A 21,346-nucleotide genomic window follows, 5' to 3' on the forward strand; every position below is an offset into this window, starting at 1 on the left:
AAACCGTTCATCAAATCAGAGTACCCCATAGGTATTGATAAGAAATATATGAAATTATTCTCGGTTTGATAAATACGGTATAGTATGGTTTAATACGTGTTATTTAGAAGAGAGATAATGGTTTAGCGCGAAGAATGCACGGGTTTTGTATGCATGTTTTAGCGCGAAAGCGCACGAGTTTTTCATTTGGGGGTATATATGATTTGCACATCTATTGAGTCGCCATTCGAGGGTGTATTTGACAGGCAAACGTTATGGAACAAGAAAACGAAAGGGTGATAACCCTGCCCGCCCTTAATGAACATATGTATGGTTAAATAATTGGTTACATTGCTTTTATGTTTATAATTTTGCAATTATAAAGTCTATATTTAGTATATTTTCAGTTCAGTTTTTAGTCCATGTGAGATGGGATCTTAACACGAACTGATTCCTTTACTGGGAAAGACGATGGGTGTACTTTCATTTAAGTCTGAAGCAGCTAAGTTTTCTTGATTAATTTGACTCATCTTTTACTTAATATTGTGTTTGAATGAGGTTTTTTAAGTTATGGGTGTCATGTTTTTCGAGACTCTCACTTCCTGGAGATAGTACCTCCAGCATATTTATTGAAATATTGGTATGTTTAAATGTCAGTGTTATTATTTTTTGTTGTCTTTCGTAATGAACGTTTAATTTTAAAGACATTCTTATTGTACGATTACTTAATATTTTCATTTTGGTGGGACTGGTTAGATGTTGAAGTCGGTTTAATATAGCTGTTAAATTCGTCATATGCATTTATATATTTCTCGGAATACTTATGATTTATCAACATTCTTTTTAGGTGCTTTATAGATTTTATGGTTTGAGTGATTTGTTTGTTCTTGTTGATGTCCGGGGTGTGTGCGGGATGCTTTTGATGTTTGTTTGTTATGTTAATTTGCGCAATGAAATTGATAAAGTTTTAATTACATTTTTTATTAAAGAATACTTAATGTTTACAGTATAATAATAGCTGCTTATTTGTAGATTTCTCTAAAATTAGAGGTTTCGGGAGATGATGAAGGCACCTAGACACCGGTCTCGAGCCATGGATCCTCATACGTCCCCCTGCCATTAAAAGAAAACATAAGAAAACAAAAATGGCAGTAGGGTTGCGTATCCCGCTCGCGGTTTTACCTGAATCGTTTATTACTAATGATTATTGTATGGGGTGTACGTGAAGTCATGTACACTTCTCTTGATTGGTGGTGGTGGATGAATCTTGCAGATATAAGCAGCTTCTTTGAACAAATTAATGATTCACATTTGTTAATTTATAATATTTAAGCAAGTTAGGGTGATTGATGGGCATTGGGGGCGTCCTGTGTGCACTTTGGGCATCAGGGGATCAGTTTATTCAAACAGTAACTCTTTATTTGAGATATATACTTGACGTCTAATTGTTATGAATAAATTTGCACTTTTTCACATGACACACATGTGCATGTGAAGTATTCATAATTACATGCCCTACAGCATTTAAATAGTATCGTTTCAGTTCTTTATACACCTGAACAAAGATGATACACCGTTTCCAGTCGTCTCGAGACTCATCAACTGAGCGGTGCCATTGCGGTCTATATCCATTGCACATATAACACATACGGGCGTCAGAAGAATTGTTTTTTGCATTTATATGTTGAAAGTCCTGTCAAATACAAGCACTCACTCCTATTTTGTCTTTGGTATATTATTTGTATGATAATTATAATGATGATGATATGGGTTATAAAGATGATGAAATGTTAATAGTATTTTGAGAATAGAGAATAATAAATTTACTCATAACTATGAGAAAAATATGTCATTTACATCTTTGAGAATATTTGAGCCGTGCTCTGTGAAAAGGGGGTTTAATGCATGTGCGTAAAGTGTCGTCACAGATTAAATAAATGGGCAGTGCTCTGTGAAAAGGGGGTTTAATGCATGTGCGTAAAGTGTCGTCCCAGATTAAATAAATGGGCAGTGCTCTGTGAAAAGGGGGTTTAATGCATGCAGGGTTTTTTTTTGGCCCGATTTTATAGCCGAAATTCGGCTATGTTCCCAATCCCAAAAAGTATACTTTTTTCCCAAAATTTAGGAAAAAATTCCCAATTTCCAAAAAAAAAAAAAAAATTTTTTTTTTTTTTTTAGAAAGAAGTGTCTAATGCGTTTTTTATCTCAATTATGGTTCAATTACATCTAACAAAGTATTATATGATTTTGATCTTTTAATTTGATTTGATTGTAAAGAGTTATATCAAATTTAGTATTTCCCTAATCAGTGGACTTTTCCTTTGGAATAAAAAAGCTATAATGAATTTATTTTCCCAATTTCATGAAAATGCCGATAAAATTCCCAATTCCAAAGCCATGGGCTATCGTCCAAAAAGTGGAGAAAAAAAACCTGGCATGTGCATAAAGTGTCGTCCCAGATTAGCCTGGGCAGTCCGCACTGGCTAATCAGGGACGACACTTACCGCATAACCTTAATTTTTGCTAAGAAGAGACCTTCTTTGAATGAAAAATATCAAAGAGGCGGGAAGTGTTGTCCCTGATTAGACTTTGCAGACTGCACAGGCTAATCTGGGACAACACTTTACGCACATGCATTAAACCCCCTTTTTACAGAGCACGGCCCATTTATTTAACTAATGGAAACTGATTATAGTGGACGTGAATTATTCCTCTGATGTTTTGTTCACTCTTTTGTTGAAATAATTGTTGCAATAAAAGCCTATGGCATAATTCACTATAATCACAATAAGTTTACAAAATAATATAATATTAAATTCAATAAATAGCAAAGTAAGTAAATCGAAAGTATTTTTTTAATGTACCGTAAAATTATGCTCCACTTAAACTCTGCTTAAACAAACTCAAATCAATGATAATAAGCAAACATTTAAAAATGTTTTGAATGTAACTCTTGGAAAAGTATTCGACTAAATAAAAGCTGTAACAACGCATGCTTACATCAGTGTTATATAACTACATCTTAATATTCTGTCAAATTTAATTATCATTATAATAACTACTATTGTTATTATACAGATTATTAATATTTTAGTAGAAGTTGATTAAAATTATAATTATTTAAATTAAACAGTTTGTTCAACTTGATTTGAGTTAATAGCTATGTGAGTGAATAATGTCTCCAGCAAACCCCAATGCATTAAACATAATATGAAGTTGTCTCCATATATTTAATTTAAAGCACAATTAATTATCTACCACGGATATTTTAACTGTAACTTAATTAAAATTTGAACTCTTTTTTATGGTGAAATCTGGAGAACTATTAACACAATGAGCATCAAATACTATAACTAATAGTCAGTCTATCAAACTGAAAGTGTCATTATTTATTTAAGTTGTTCTCTGAGAAAACCTGTTATAATACCTTAAGAATCGTTCCAGATTAGACTGTGAAGTTGATGATTATAAAGGTAAAGAAATGATAAGATTATGGTGAATGTGATGATGATAAAAATAATTAATAACGCTTTTCACATTGACTTGTATGTTGTTTAGAGTTAGTTCTTAGAGAAAAATTACATACAAGCTGAAAGTTTGACCATGAAAAGCGTACATGACATATGATATCCTATATTTAATTGTTATACTTTTGGATTACGAAAAATACAAATATTTTCAATAGTTATAATTAAGAATAAAATGCACAACATGATGAGATGCTAGAATCACACAAGTTTTACGTGCTATGCATTAGTTACTAGGGCTAATTGAAATTGTTAAACATAAAGCAACTTTAATGCTTGGCACTATTTTGAAAAAAAATTCTGCTGCCTTACCAAACTTTTATATTGGGCATTGTTTTAATAGCAATTCTAGTGTCCTACCAACCTTATGTGTTTAGCATTGTTTAAACCCTTTCCCACTCAGATGCAAACAAAGTGTAAATGGCTATATGCAACCACAACCAGTATAAAAGGAAAACAGCCTGCGATAAACTTGCTGCTCATAAGTACCTTAGTGTTCGAAATAAAGTGTTTCGCACTTGAATGTAGCAAAAAAGCTCTTAAATTTAATCTGATTTTCTAAGGGACTACAAATGTGTCAAAGTGCATATCTGAGTTCTAAAGGGTTCCTTATTAGAGCCTTGTTCTGAGAAAACTGGGCTTAATGCATGTGCGTAAAGTGCCATCCCAGATTAGCCTGTTCAGTCCGCACAGGCTAATCAGGGACGACACTTTCCGCCTAAACTTGATTTTTGGTAAGGAGGGACTTCCTTGAAACTAAAAATACCATAAAAGCGTAATGTGTCGTCCCTGATTAGCAAATCTGGGATCTGGGACGACACTTTTCGCACATGCATTAAGCCCAGTCTTCTCAGACCACGACTCATTATATGGTGGCCCTACCAACCTCTTTCCCATGCAGCTGACTTCTCAGGACATAGTTCTCTGGGTCCTCCTCAATCTTGTCCTGTAGTTTCCGCAGCTCTTTGTTCAGCTTGTATCTGTTGGCCACACACACTTCGAACGAGAATACTGAAATATATGTGAGCCGCACTTTCAGATAACAAGGTTTAATCAACGTGTGTAAAGTGTTGTCCCAGATTAGTCTGTGCAGTCCACATAGGCTAATCAGGGATGACACTTTCAGGCTAAACTGGATTTTATCTTAGAGACTTCCTTTAAAAGCAAAATGCAGTGATTTTTTTCCAATCCAAAGGGACCCAGTCCAATCCAAAAATGTTGAAAAAAACACTGGAAGTGCTCAATATTTTGAAAGAAACAATTGCACTGAAAGAATATGAGTATCATTCTAAATGTGAATATATCAAATTCCAATACTAATAATGCTAAAATAAATTAAAGGTCACACTTTGGTAACATTTCACATACTGCAGCAGTAAATACATATTTAATACTTGTATTTAAGTACAATAAATGCATGAGTAAACCATAAAACAAATATTTGATTGTATTAAAAAAAAAATGGAAAATTTACTGACACAGCAAAAGTAATGTCATAGTTTATGGAATATTTTTTTACAATACAAATTAAAAGAAATAGCGGTCATTTAATTTAGCGATAATTACTTTCAACAAGTCATAAACTCTGATAAATTTTCTTAAGAAGGTACACCCACAATTATCCCCGAAAAAGAAACCTTCTCAACACCTTATAATTTGTTTACTCGCAGCGGGCCGCTTTTATAATATCATAGACAATTACCGCTTTCAGACGCTTTAAATGTTGCAAATCAGTCCATGTTTTGCCATTAAAGCTGATCACTAATCCTCTTATCGCCTTCCTATAAAAACACTCGCCAGCTTAATATTGTTTTTAACACTTAATCAGCGATACAGATCAATTGACTTTGTCACGCGCTAATGCGTTATGCATGCAGACGATAATTGCTATTAATACACATTGTTATTGTTAATGTCACCTGTTTAAAGTGATATTATGGGCATCTAACAGTTTATAGCTGGCTATCGCAACCGTTGTTTATTTTTGGTATTTTCACTTCATATTCAATGTACACTTATATAAAATTTGTTAATTCAGCATCAACATATTAAAACACTATCCAGGAGAGAGAAAAAAAAATGCATTTGAATATCAACCGTCTTTTCGTTAAACAACTGATCATGCATGTACGATGTGAACCTATAAATTTAGTTTTAGTGCAGATTCATTCATACGACACAAAGGCACAATTTTGTTTTACGGATCATTTCGGCTTAGAGGAGTGGGTTAGTCATGTAAAGTAACGAATATAAAATATATTTTTAATAAACAACTGGTAGCAAAATGAGTTGCAGACAATTGGTCTTTTAAAGCAATCAAAATGAAAATTCAATAATAATGGTGAAACAATTTTACATACCGGTCATGGATGCACAAATTGTTTGTTTACTCGCAGCGGGTCGCTTTTATAATATCAAAGACAATTACCACTATCAGACGCTTTTACCGCAAAATAGACGGACACATGATGTGCTGTGTTTTTAATTTTCGCGACTCGAGACGACTCGAGACGACTGACGCGTGACCGTTTATTTCAGGTCAAACATGAATTTCGGAGTGGAATGTAGTGGCCGTTGGCCGTTATGGACAGGTGGCCGTTGAATTCAAGTGTAATATAAAGTGTTTTTCGTCGGGGGGATTCCAGACTGACCGTTGTCTGCAGGTGACCGGTAAATTCAGGTGGCCGTTAGGTCAGTTTCGACTGTATACATGAGCCTTGCTCTGTGAAAAAAGGGTTTAATGCATGTGCATTAAGTGTCATCCCAGATTAGCCTGTGCAGTCTGCACAGGCTAATCAGGGACGACACTTTCCACCTAGACTAGACTTTTGCTAAAAAGAGACTTTCTTTAAACAGAAAATATCATAAAAGCGGAAAGCGTCTTCCCTGATTAGCCTGTGTGGACGGAACAGGCTAATCTGGGATGACACTTAACGCACATTCATAAAATCCCTTTTTCACAGAGCACGGCCCATATGTAATCCTCAGCTATACCGAATTGGTCTAAGGATTAGCAATTAAGCTAAAATATAAGCAAATCAACCCGAGGTTAAAACACAAAATTCACAGCTGACTATAAAATATATTTTGGGTCATTTATTACACCAACAGGCAGAGAGAATTTGCAGTGTTATTTACCATTTTAGGAACAGTGCCAGGGCCCTTCCGATTGGAAGAAATTGCGTTATTTTGACTAGAATGGGAAAGTTGTTGGTGTTTTTTCCTAACAAATACTTAAACAATTGAGAGTAGAGATGTTTTTTTCTAACAAATACTTAAACAATTGAGAGTAGAGATGGTTTTTTTTCAAAATTAAAATTACTCAGGTTCAACTTATAGAGCTGAATGTGAAAATGAACAAAATGTTGTTCTATTATTGTTCTATTTTTTTTGTATTTTGGAAATGTCAAATAGGGAATTATAGGCAGCCATTTGGTAAAACTATATTCTTGTTGGATAGGAAATTAGGAACCCAATTTTGGCCCCATATTTGACCAAAAACAACAACTCTAAATTCATTTTTACTTTTCTTACTCACCATTTTGATCTTTGAAGTCTGGCTTTTCTTTGTTCTGTTTGGACCCAACAGCAACCTCATTGTGTACAGAACTGAAATTATGCAAGTGTTATACATACCCGATACAATTCCATTTATTGTTAGCGGATATCATAAGTTAGTAAACAAGAGGGCCTGAAAGGCCCAAAGTCGCTCACCTGAGATAAAAAGAAATGACCTGTTCTTTGCAGCCCAAGATATCAATGGAACAAATGTTCTAACCAAGTATCATGAAGAATGAACAACAAATGGCCCCTTGGCGGCCATGTTTTTTTAACAGACCTGAACCATTTTTTAACTCTTCCAAGATATGTCCAAATTTCATGAAGGTTAGGATAAAAATGTGTCTTCTAGACTGTTCACATGTTGTCACTATAAACATATAAAGAAAACTACCCCACTCCCTGGCGGCCATGTTTTTTCACTGATCATGACCATTTTCAAACTCGTCCGAGACATCCACATAACTAATGTTTTGACAAAATTTTATGATGATTAGGCAAAATATGTGACTTTAGAGTGTTCACAAGCTTTTTTACTATATAAATATAAGGAAAAAGACCCCCCCCCCTGGCAGCAATATGTTTTTTTACCGATCCAAACCATTATCGAACTCAACTGTCCTATCCAGGTGTGGTAGTGCGGTCTCCTTCGCTTACGCAAATGAACCGGACACAGGACGGTTACAAGTTATGTAACTTTGTGAGCACTTATGTAATGCAGAAATATTTATTTGACAAACTCTTATTTCCGGTTAGGATGACTATACTGACTGGTTGTAATTCAATTAACTAAAGGCGTTCAGTCAGGGACGCCTAAATACACTCAAAGAATTTATTTATAAGTGAAAACCAAGCAAGCTTTAACAAAAATAACTAATTTTTATTCCAAGAACTCGGAAAATGAAGAACAATGACAGAAAATTAAGAACAGGTACAAGCCAAGTCTAAAGAATCTAAGTATCCTTACAAAAAAGAACAACATACAGCAAATACCTTAATGAATGTAAAAAGAAGTTCAAAATCTGTCAAAAAAACTGATATAAATATAAGTTACTGTTAGTCTTGAAAGTGCTTCAAAAATCTAGTTTACAAAATAGGTCTAATTTAATCTAAAGAACAATATTTATGGAGATTAGGAAACTTCAGTGAATCAAATGTAAAAATAAGAAAAATTTACTAAAGTTATTGAAATAGAATAGAGTCTTTCTAATTTAGAAAATGCCAAATAAAAATAATCTAAATAATAAGAATAATTTAGAAAGTAATGCCAAAATGTCTTGATACTGGTGTTAAAAATAATTTAGAGTTTAATTATTTCAAAATTCCAACCTTTTTCAAGAGCTGTTGACTTTTCAAGAAAGCATCAAGGGGTGTTTAAATCAGCCAAAACAGCTTATTTTATACAGTTCAGAAGAGATCAATGGCATAGTAGTCAAATTTCCCTCAGAACAGTGCATTTATCAATGATCAATATCTTCCCAAATTCCAGGGCACCAAATTTCATGAAGATTGAGCAAACTAGAAAGTTAACAAGATTTTACTACAGCCATATATAGCCATATAAGGAAAAATGCCCCGCCCCTTGACAGCCATGTTTTTCAAGCCAAGGTTACCATTTTTTAACTCATCCAAGATATCATTAGGACAAATCATCTATGCAAGTTTCATGAAGATCGGAAAATAAATGTGGCCTCTAGAGTGTTAACAAGGTTTTACTATAGCCATATAAGGAAAAATGCCCCGCCCCCTGGCCGCAATGTTTTTCAACCAACCAACATCATTTTCGAACTCGTCCATGATTTCATTGGGATGAATCTTCTGACCAAGTTTCATGAGGATCGGACAATAAATGTGGCCTCTAGAGTGTTAACAAGATTTTGCTATAGCCATATTAGGAAAAATGCCCCGCCCCTTGGCAGCCATGTTTTTCAAGCAAACGTAACCATTTTCGAACTTATCCAAGATATCATCCAAACCAATCTTCTGACAAAATTTCATGAAGATTGGACAATAAATGTGACCTCTAGAGAGTGAACAAGGCAAATGTTGACGGCGCACAACGGACAACGCACAACGGACAAAAGGCGATCACAAAAGCTCACCATGAGCACGTTGTGCTCAGGTGAGCTAAAAACAGTTTTATATTATTTAAAATGTTTTAAAAAACAAGAATGCCTGGTAAATGTCGCATAATACCTCCATCCAAACAAGTTATTTATAGCATAAACTATTTTCTATTTTAACCAATGGTTACCTTGACATCTACAAAACTGACCAATATGCAATACCAAGCTACATGTGAGCAACCTAAGAACACAATTTCAGTGCCATACCTCCTCCGAAAAAAATCATTAAGTGGAATCAATTTTTTCAACTTTTTAGTAACAGGGACCTTGACCTTAACGTAACTATCCCAAACTGCAATCCCAATAGTATAGGAAATATAGGATATTTCACTGACTTATCGGATTACTGACATGAGCCACAAAGATATCTCACTGTTTCTGAATATTCTACAACTCGGATCACAGACAAGAATAACAGGATAAATATACAAAGAATTTATAATATTTCTATTGCTTTTTCACTACACTCCCTATTTTTCCTATACTGTCTTTCTTATCCCCCCCCCCCACGGTCATACTGTTCCTTCTTTGGATTCTAACAGCACCTTATTCCCCCCCCCCTCTTCAACACAATTTCCCCCTTCTCAACTCCCCTATTTTCCACTCTTCCCTCCCCCCCCCCCTTTCCATACATGCAGAAATTTTCAGGTACAAATCGGGGCATTCCATTAAAAATGTTGGGACATTTCACCAAAAAGTGTGACACCTAAAACGATCAATAATGCCACCTTCACTACAGTCAGTAATCAGTATATTACAAAACCTCATAATTTTGGGCAATTATATTGACGATAAATGTGTTTAAGAATTTCATGAACACAGACATTCTCTATTTTTCGGAAGTAAATACACATGTGCACTATGCGGATGAATCCATAACGTGAAATGTGGAGCATGCTTCTATTTGACTTCAATATGGGACAGAGGCATGTGTAATCGTTTGACGCGATGTGAGCGCGTCCAGCACTGTTTTTATTCAACCAATCACCAATTAACTCTTAATTTAGATTGTTCATCAATTATATAAAAATTATTTTCTGAAATCAGTCAAAAACGAAAGTAAATTTATGTGAAACATCAATGTGTATTGGTTAGCGCTCAATTTGTTTGATATACAAAACTGGTGTTTTGACAGGTTTTTAAGCCTCAGGTGGTATAATACACAGAATACTGCGTATTAGTATCTTTGGACTTGATTTGGGGCATGAAATAAAAAAGAAGTCTGCTTTTAATTCACCAGGATGCATCTATCAATAGCGATAAGCGGCCTCTATCATAAAAACACCATGGTGTGAATGCCCGATAGTCAATAATTTGCCGATATATGGCTCATAAGGTGTCAAAAACAACACTGGATCACTTTACTAGTAGATATGGTTTGTTAACAGGGGGCAATAAAGGGATTACCAATGGTTATTTAAGCCAAACTGAGCTTGAATATCGAATTTTATTGTAACCTGTCCTTATAGAACGTATGTCTTTCTTTTACGAAATGTGTCAGTTCGGGACTAAGGGACAAACACCCCAAAAGCAGGACTGTCCCGCCAAGATCAGGACGTCTAGCATGTATGACCCCTCCCCAAACTAACTCTTCCAATCCCACCTCATTGCAAGTTTTCTGATCTTTGCAGCTGTAGTATCAAGTATGATTTTCAATATACAGATGGTGAGCAGAGGGAAGGGGGTCCCAGTAACTTAACTAAGGCGTAACAAAAATAATTGTTTGCTTCTGGTGACCCTACCTAATTTTTTGCAGCCGGTCCTAATCTTTTTTGAGCCCAAAATTCGAAAAAAATCGGACCGCATATTTTTCGGTGACGCTCAATAAACTTGTCTACGTTATCCGCAAATCATTTTTATTGTTATTGAAGCGCACGTGGTAGCTGGCCAATCAGCAATGAGTTTGCTCACACATAATATTTGGTCATTCATGCCCAGACACTGTACACTTGGAATACACAGTCAGAATATCTTATTATCTGCCAACAATATAGCGGCCGATGGCAAACGTTGTATTTAAAGATTAACAAATCAAAAGAAGCGTACCAATAAATAAATTATTTCTAAGCTGATTACTTAACACCTTTCTCCCGACTATCGATTTGAATTAAAGGATGATAATTAAATAATTAGTTCTATTTCGATGAGGTTACACCTTTTTGCCAATTATCGTTTGAAATTAAAAGGTGATAATTAAGTTGTTTTTTACCCACAAAAAATGCTATTGTAAAGCAAAATGTCAACCAAATTGTATATTTTCTAGGTTTTGCAATGTCTGCAGTCAAACGATATGCACATTTTATTTAATGTGGCAAACGCATACAATTTTTCAGACTGTCTTTTTCGGATACAATATTTTTCGTCGATTATAATTAATTTTGAAGTTCTTTATAGAAGAAATAGAATGACGAATGCACATGCGGTGATACGGAAATACAATTGGAAAGACTATAAAAAAGAACAATTAGTAAGGGTTCTGGATGGGGTGGGGGAGCTGCCCTTTATTCCTGCGGCTGCGGTTCCAAGACCCCCGGCCTAATTTTCAGGATTTCAAATTTGGAACAGAGCTCCAGATAAGGGCCGTACAGCCGCAAATACGCCTTTTTCATGAAGATTTACGCATCTATTTTTATAAACTGGACGTACAATTACGACATTAATATCCATTTGACGCATTTACGAAAAAAATATGGCCGTACCGATACATCTGCATCAGCCGAAGTGATTTGTTGGTCTCTAACCTAATGGCGCTTTTCGTTAATTTAAATTACCGAAAAGTTGTAGACTGGGTTCATATATTATTGTCTATTCTGTCGCGTGATTTCCTGCAACTTGTAAATCTGTCAAAAACTATATGTCTGCGCGCAATTGAATTCCGGCTTAACCTAAAGCGGCTCAAAACAACACTTTGTTGTAATATCATGACTACATACGGTGTCTTCTAACCATCCTGACATTAAATCTGTAAACCCAGAAAAAGACATTGTCGCCCCGATATTAAACGATTTGATTGCATCGGTGGCATTAAACGTAAGAAAACACGATGGGAAACGGATGAGACAGTGAAATAAGTGTTCATTTACTTAGCTTACTAGTTGGCTTGTGTTTTCTTGTAAAGAAAAAAGAAGAAATAGTATTAGTCGTGAGTTTTAATGTGTAGTTGTATTAGCATCATAATTCAGAATGGAAAACCTAATACAGTAACTGTTTAAGAAGCTACATATATGTATTATAATTGCTGCAAATGTTTCTGTAAAGTCAGTTATACACCCTTACATATCCAAGAACACAGGTAGTACAGTACAGTACAGGTACTAATTGATTTTAAGCGTTACTCCTTTTCTTTCTGTCAGTTGCAGTACCGTTACTAATTTCACAAATCCTTATCTGGAGCTCTGTTGGAACAATCGACACCCCTATTAAATGTACATCTATAAAATAACTTATGTTTGTACTTTGACAGGTACCATACTAATGATTTCTATATTGAAAAATGTTATGTTACATTATGAAATGTGATATGTCCTTGTTGTCATTAAAAGAAATATAAACAAGTTGATAGTAAATGTATATATAGTTATTTCAAAACCAGTTTGTGCGCATCGAAAAACAAAAACCTGGTTGGCTCAAAGAAATTTTGGGACAGCGCTAGCCCTGGTAGATATATAGACCCTACGACACCAGTACATAATATAATCGGAATATGTGGTCTTTTGTTTGAAAGCATAAACTGCATCCAAGAAATATAATAGCTTACCCAGTTTGATTGGGTCTGTTCACAATGCCCCAGATAATTATTTAGTTAATAGGGTTTTCACCCATCGATTTTGAAAAATAGGGTGATTTCATTCTTGAAATAGGGTGAAATTATTTATAAAAATGCATACCTTAAAATCATTGCTGCTTTACTTTTGTTGAAGCTGCACACTTGTATCGATTCAATAAAACTGTAAACTATCATAATTAACTTTAATAAACTGAAGTTTCATACAATCTTTAATCCTTGAAACTGTCCTTAATATAAACTTTAAACTTAAAAAAATCGATAACACGAATTATTCCGCACTTATTGTCTCTTGCTTTCTTGGTTCGAAAAAGTTTGCAATCGACTGATATTTTGGCGCAACAATCGCGGACTTCTTTCAACCTCTCTTAAACATTTTCATTTCGCATCCTAATAGAAACTGAAAGAACCGACGCTTTACAAATACATGCACAATGAGCGACGAATTATGTCAGATTGAAAACGCATGTATGTCTTCGTCAATTATTTGGTCAGACGCTTTATTTAACTGTGGAATCTAGTCCGCAGATCGTTTTAATACTTTTGACTGCTCCGTTATCCTAGCGCTTGCTGAATGAAAGCGTCGCCGTGTTATGATAATAATGCCACAGTTAAGAGAAAATTCCGAAAACGAGCAAAGCATTTTCGATGGAAGCTATTGCATCGTACGCATCAAATTTGACGAATTTGCGTAAAAGTCAAATTGGTTGCGTTTTCAATACGCATGATATAGTATTTCTTTGCGTTTTAAAACATTTTAATAGGGTTAAAGACGCAGATACGCAGATTATCTGGGGCACTGGTTCATGGCGATAATGTTACACGCAACACCACACGCGTCCCCCTAGCATGGCTTTTGGGCTATTTAATATATTATAAATTATAAGTAATATAGTATATACTCCATGAACCCAAACGAACAGAAAGTATAACAACACTGAATCCCTATAGACACTGAGGGTCAAGCTTACTGCGACTTTAGTTATGCCTTTTATTGGTCATACAAATTAAAATGGACTATTAAAGCTGTTGCCAGAAGTCAACATAAAACTTGGAAATAAGGAAAGCAACAAATGCAAAATTAATAAACAGCAAGTTTTTATTTCATTAAAGCATTTAAATAAAGCCATATATCATTACATACATCATCAAATTTATTGTACATACAGTTGTACACAAAAAAAAAGAGAAGAAGATGCACCATGTACGACATTTTCTAAAAAAAAAAAAAATAACAATAAAATTATTTGCTTACCTACCTACCCTAATTTTTTAGGCCATGTCAGTGGAAACAAACATATTTTTTGTTAGGCCTAACAATTTACTAACATGTGCATCCTTGGGCCCCAAAACAGCTTAATCCGGCCCTGAACATTTAATCAGCTGACAAATTTAATGTTGTTTTTTTAACAACTATCATATAAGTTACAACACTGAAAACTGTTTTAGATAATCATACAATGAGTTACTAGAGTTGCGACACCTTAAGGGTTTCGCGGGATGGAATGAGTGGGAAGATGAAATAAAATTGAAAACCTATTTCTTTTTGTGCATTTAATGATGGTAACCAAAGTTTTCGCAAAAATTTAATATACATATCACATGATAGTAACCATAATACTCGCAGACATGTTTATTTTTTCGAAGCCGTTCGATTAGCTACCTTAAAAAGTAGAACTTCAATTCCCATGACTATTATATTAAAAACGTGAAAAGAGCAAACCACTGCAGTGTGTCGGACATCCCCATCTTAAACACTATCGACTAGCATTAAGCCTTTTTCTGTGTCTACAAAATTCTGTGTATTTTATTCAAACATCATTATAGCTTTGCGTTCAAGAAAGTGTTGAATTCATTTTGCAATGCAATCAGCGCTTTGATTTTATATTACGAAATGTACTACGCAGTACATTGTGTGACGTCATTTCGGTGACGAAACACAATAGTTTTATTTACACTCTCTGGAATTTAAGGACATGTCGCGGACGTTGAGTTTTTTATCTGTAAACTATTTGTTTAAAGCATCGAACGAATGCAAAACGTATTTCGGATTGTGTGTTCATCATGCATAAATGTAAACATAAATAGGAATACAATACAATTGTGTGGTTTAAACTAAGTTTCGATAAAGACATGGATTAATAAAGGTGGAAGTGCATATCGTTTCAAGGTGTTTGTTATAAACTTTGGATTGAAGTAGTCAACTTATTGTTACAAACATTGGATTAACGATGTCATTTAGATAAGCGTGACGTTTATACTTAATTAAGTATTTTTATAACTCTTGTTTAAGCTGAAATTGAGTCATCAAATTTCGCTACAAAACGGTGTCAGTTGCAATAGATATTTAAATGTGCTACGTTAAATTATTATTATGTTTGATTATTTTGTTTATTTGTTACGCACTTTATGCTGCTAATGATGTGTTGCTCACGGCAAGCCTCGCCGTGTAAACCTTTCTTCAACTCGTCGGACAAATTCAAGTACACGTGATACTTACATTGTATTTTATTTTTTCTGTGAATTTGATGATGGTCACCAAAGATATCGCAGAGATTTTAATATACATGAAACTATTTCAATTAATGCTATTTTGAGAAGTCCGTCCCCGCTCTGCCGTTTGTTATTGTTTATATCATACTATTTTGCTCCTTTATATAAACATTTCTCAAAACCGGCTTTCCGTACTTTTATTTTGCATGCAACTGATTGCGCAATTTATGACGTATGTTGTGTGACGTAATTTATTTGTCAAAACAAACAATTTTAAGTTAAATTCTCTGGATGTTTTTAACAGTTATTTATTTGTTTAAAGCATCTAACGAATGCAAAAACGTATTTCGGATTGTGTGTTTATCATACATAATTGTAATTGTTATAAATATTGGATTATCGTCGTCATTAAGGTAAGCATGTTGTTTATACTAAATTGATTTGCTGCTCACGTTTATTTATTGATTCAATAATTAAACCCTAAATAAATAATTTATTTGTCTCATGATTATCATGTATATTAAAGATATTATCGGATAAATAGAATACCATGTTAATACCAGTGTGTACTTACATTTATCCGACACGTCTCGGAAAGCCTCGCCGTGTAAACCTTTCTTCAACTCGTCGCACACAATAACACATAGATTTATGTCATTTATATATATATATCTAAACAACCACACTCGATCTCCACAAAAGACATGCATGTGTACTTCGTATTGATATTCAAACACAATTATCGTTGTTTATTGAGTTAACGCCTAACTGTATATTGCATTAATAACGCGTAACGTCAGTTACTTTGTTTCTTAACAAGATGGAAGCTAGCCTAAGCGCTTTTATGACGTGACGTCACAATGTTTATCTTAGCGCGTGTGGTTTCCCATAAAAAATATTTAAACGCAAAATACTCGAAAATTTGATTTTTCCCAGGTATAACGCCTACGCCAACAGGTAGATCGCATTCTGGTACATATACATGTCAAATTTCAACAAACGTGTTCGGCCAGTTTTCAAGAGACCCAAATCGCAGTGATTTGCCCCAGCTTAACGGAACTTAGCCCCCTTTATCATTCGTTCGAATGAACGTCATCAATGATGACGTCCAATACATCACTCATTCCATAAATAGATCTATGGAAACTTTTGTTATTTTTTTACATAGCGCGTCCAGTCAGTACACAAACAGTGACAATTGTGTCAACAGGGGAAATAACTAATGTGAAGATGGTTACACAACACTGTTTATTGAAAATGCAACTCCCATAAAGTGGGAATTTCCTTATCCTTTCAATACAAATTTACCACTCTGGATCAGCAGACGATTTATTTCATAAATCAATCTCTGGGTTAATAGTCGCCATCTTTCGAACTACTTTCAAAAGTACAACAACAACAATAACAGTAGAAGACAATTTTAATTGCGAAAAGTTGAAAAAATGAGTACATTTGTCACGGTTGTTGAGTGGAATAGTGTTATTTTCAACTGTGTATGAAGCATGTGAACTGGTAGTGGAATAACCGAATTGTTGGTGGAAATGGAATTTAGAAATATATCTAGTAATTCATCATCGTGTAGAATTATCATCAGCATTATTTCTGTGGAACCTAGCACTATTCAAAATACAAGTGTTTCATAGATATGGTGCTTTTGACATAGTTTATTTTTTACAAATTATTATTTAATTTGACCAATTTATTTTAGATTGATTGCACTGAAACTCAAAGTCTAAAGCTTAGTAAGACACTTAAGCCAGTTTTCTGAGAAGAAACAATACTTGTTCAGAGTATAGCAGGCTCATGCGGCCTCTGGTTTATTTATTTGTGTTTTTCTCAACCAGAAAGAAATAATAAAACATGTAATATAAAATTCAACATTTGGCTCTTACAAGAGGTGGCCTCCACGTGGCAAGAGCTGGGCAACATATTCATTATGTTGGCAAACTACCTCATGTTTATATATTGAGAAATTGAGTGTTTATCGGTGGTCTAAATTACTATTGCGCTTTATATTTAAACTGAAATCATTTTTATTAAATCATGTCTACAATATTTTACAAGACACTTTTTTTAATTGCATTAAACTTAATTGAAGATCTTACATTGATTCCGCCATAAATCATTATTTATTATTACTATTATGTTATTTAAATAAAAGCACCAATTATAAAAAAACAGTATTGCGTTATTTAAATCGTTAATTTACCTACATTTCCTAACAGAATTTGTTGTTCAGAGGTAGCTCATTCATTTCCCTTAATTCTTTACCGTAGGCATAGCATTAATTACTCAATTCAAAATTAATCCACAGTTTGCAAATAAATGCCCCTGATGTTATTGTAAGCCAATTATAGGTGTCATTAACACCTCGTTGTAGGTATACCACCTCTATAAAAACCAATTTACCGAACCCTCCACGGCATTTACTATATAAATCAATTTACCGAACTTGTCATTTACCGAAACCTCCAGCACCCATTTATTTGGCCTCGGCCTTTATCCTGGGTCGCTTTGATTTCAGGTGTTTAGCCCCCATATCAACAAGGCTCTTGACCCTATATGTAGTTATTTATATTGTTTAAAGATTTTGAGAACCCTCACTCGGTGCCAGTGGGGATAAAACAGGGACCTTCTTATAGCTAGAAGAATGCATCAAATATGCCAGCAACACTTTATAATCAATAACTTTATAATTGATGATTCTGTTCTTATAACTACATTACTAATTTACCAAAACAATGTGAAACACATTTTTATGCCCCCAAAGGAGGGCATATAGTGATCGCACTGTCCGTCTGTCTATCCGTCACACTTTGCATTTAGGTTTTGAAAAATGCTCATAACTTCTATGTCGCTTCAGATGTAACATTCATATTTGGTATGCATGTGGATATGGACAAGGCCTTCACATACACACACAAATTTTGACCCCTTTGACCTTGAACTTAGGGTCGGCGTTTAGGTTTTGAAAAATGCTCATAACTTCTATGAAAGCGGTTATCGGGGGCATATGTCATGTGTATATGGACAAGGCCTTCCCATACACACACAAATTTTGACCCCTTTGACCTTGAACTTAGGGTCGGCGTTTAGGTTTTGAAAAATGCTCATAACTTCTACGAAAGCGGTAATCGGGGGTATATGTCATCCTACGGAGACAGCTCTTGTTTTTGCTACTGTCCTCTGCACAAACCATGATATATCTGCATATATGCATCCAACCAAATCAGTAAAACTATTTGGCACTTTTCAGTAAACTTATTGCATGTTAACTTTTCAACAATATATATATATACATGTATATATAATTATATATAACAGATCTTGAAAAAAACACACATCAAACTTCAAATTGTATTAGTAAATTATAGGCTTTAATTGGTATTGTGACATTGACACCACTCATGCATGCGACTATACAATTATACAACTATGGAACACATTATTTATGAGAAATTCCAATACATCAACATATCGTCTCAGATTTAAGGCAGATAATCTAGTGCTTTTTTGCTGCCATTTTTACTATTACACATATTTTCATTTTTTGTTATGATGCATTGATTTTGTTTCTAAATTAACCAAGCAATCATGTTAAACTTTTGAAGAAAGGTGTTGTCTGATAAATATAGAAAATATAATCACTACAAAGTGAACAAAATTCAGTTGAATACTGTGACCAACAAAGATTTGCCAAAGAGCAATTCAGATCATGATTTAAATTAAATACAAGTAATATGAAAGTCTGCCTATTGGATCCCAGTTAAGACTTATTTGTCAAATCTGCACATTAATTTTCCCTTAGCCATGTAGAATTGGGGACTAAATACCATCAAGTTATGTAAAAAGGAGCAGGGTATAGCACGCTGCTATTGATCTCTTGAGCTTTCACATGAATTTTACGGGCAATTTTTATACAACAAATGATATTATATAGTGTAATGATAAAGCATTATGAGCACAAATTATACCTCTTACTAGTGGTGCAAAAATCATTTAAGTGTCACATTTCAAAAGAAAATTTATATAAAAAGGTATTATTAATTGTTAAAACGTTATAAAAGGTTATTTCAATTCACTAAAGCATTTAATTACAAGAACAAGTGCATTTTATGTCCATTACTATACATGTAACAGTATTGGCATTGTATTTATCTGCATTTGAGGTGCATTTAATACACTTAAAAATGCAGACAAGACACACTTCTAACAGAAACAAATGTATTTTTTCTGCATTTTTCCAGCATTAATACTCTTCAAGTGTATTTTTTATCATCCCAAATACACTTTACAAGGAAAAGGTATGTTAAAATGCATTTTTAGTTTGTTTTAAGTATATTTTCAAATGCATTAAGACACTCTTTTCTTTTGCAAAAAATGTTGAACAAAAACTTGAAAATATTAAATATACTAAAGTGTACATGTAGTAATAATTAAAGTTTTGTATGAGCATCAAAAACAGTGTCAAATTCATACCAGTGCCTATTTAGTAGCAGTAGGCCTTATATGGTCTACTTGTGGTAGAAATAATGCATTTTGTATAATACAACATACATAAATTAAAAAATATAGCTGCCCATACAGTTCAATACAATGTTCAATTAACTACACTATGCAAAGTTGAAATATGACATCAAGCTTGGAATAATCTTTTCAATAATGAATAATATGCTTTTTTAATTTATAAGTGAAATAAACACTTGCATATAAAAACTGATTTTACATCAAAACTAAATGTTTAATTTGATTTTTAGCTCCACTGGCCAAAGGTCCTGTGTCCATCGTGCATCCATGCATAAACTTTTCCTTTAAACATCTTCTCCTAAACTACTGGTCCAATTCTGATGAAATTTCTTAGGAATGTTCCTGGGGTGAACCTCTTTCAAATTTGTTCAAATTATGCCCCTGGGGTCAAATTTGACTCTGCCCTGGGGGTCACAAAATTGAAAATTTGCTTAAATAAGGCCTATTTTGTGAAAACTTTCAAAATCTCCCGTCCATAACCATTGGGCCTAGGGCTATCAAATTTGGTATGTAGACACATCTAATAGTCCTCTACCAAATTTGTTCAAATTATACCCCTGGGGTCAAATTTGACCCTGCCCCGGGGGTCACAAAATTGAACATATGCTTATATAGGGTATATTTTGTGAAAACTTTACAAATCTTCTCGTCCATAACCATTGGACCTAGGGCTGCCAAATTTGGTATGTAGTGGCATCTTATAGTCCTCTACCAAGTTTGTTCAAATTATGCCCCTGGGGTCAAGTTTGACCCTGCCCCGAGGGTCACAAAATTGAACATATGCTTATATAAGGCCTATTTTGTGAAAACTTCAAAAAAATTCTTGTCCATAACAATCCGGCGTAGGGCTATCAAATTTGGTAAATAGTGACATCTAATAGTCCTCTACCAAATTTGTTCAAATTTAATCCCTTGGGTCAAATTTGACCCTGCCCCGGGGGTCACAAAATTGAACATATGCTTATATAATGCCTATTTTACGATAACTTAAAAAAAAATCTTGTCCATAACCATTAGGCCTAGGGCTACACAATTTGGTATGTAGTGACATTATATAGTCCTCTACTTAGTTTGTTCAAATTATGCCCCAGGGGTCAAATTTGACCCTGCCCCGGGGGCCACAAAATCAATTATATGCTTATATAGTGCCTATTTTGTGAATATTTAAAAACTCTTCTTGTCCTTAACCATAAGGCATAGGGCTACCAAATTTGGTATGTAGTGACATGTTATAGTTCTCTACCAAGTTTGTTCAAATTATGCCCCTTGGGTCAAATTTGACCCTGCCCGGGGTCACAAAACTGAACGTACACTTATATGGGGCCTATTTTGTGAAAACTTTAAAAATCTTG

The 21,346-nt window shown here is 34.2% G+C and overlaps 1 protein-coding gene across 1 annotated transcript in view; it reads right to left on the reverse strand.

The window, feature by feature from the left end:
* The window catches only part of LOC127849995 (inositol 1,4,5-trisphosphate receptor type 1-like), a 162,446-nt gene that overhangs the window by 132,257 nt on the left and 8,843 nt on the right, over nt 1–21,346 (reverse strand). The window contains 2 exon segments of the mRNA XM_052382729.1: nt 4,393–4,517; nt 7,045–7,115. Coding sequence (XP_052238689.1) covers nt 4,393–4,517; nt 7,045–7,115 — 196 coding nt within the window.

This window comes from Dreissena polymorpha, chromosome 11 (assembly GCF_020536995.1).
Source record: "Dreissena polymorpha isolate Duluth1 chromosome 11, UMN_Dpol_1.0, whole genome shotgun sequence".
NCBI lineage: Eukaryota > Metazoa > Mollusca > Bivalvia > Myida > Dreissenidae > Dreissena > Dreissena polymorpha.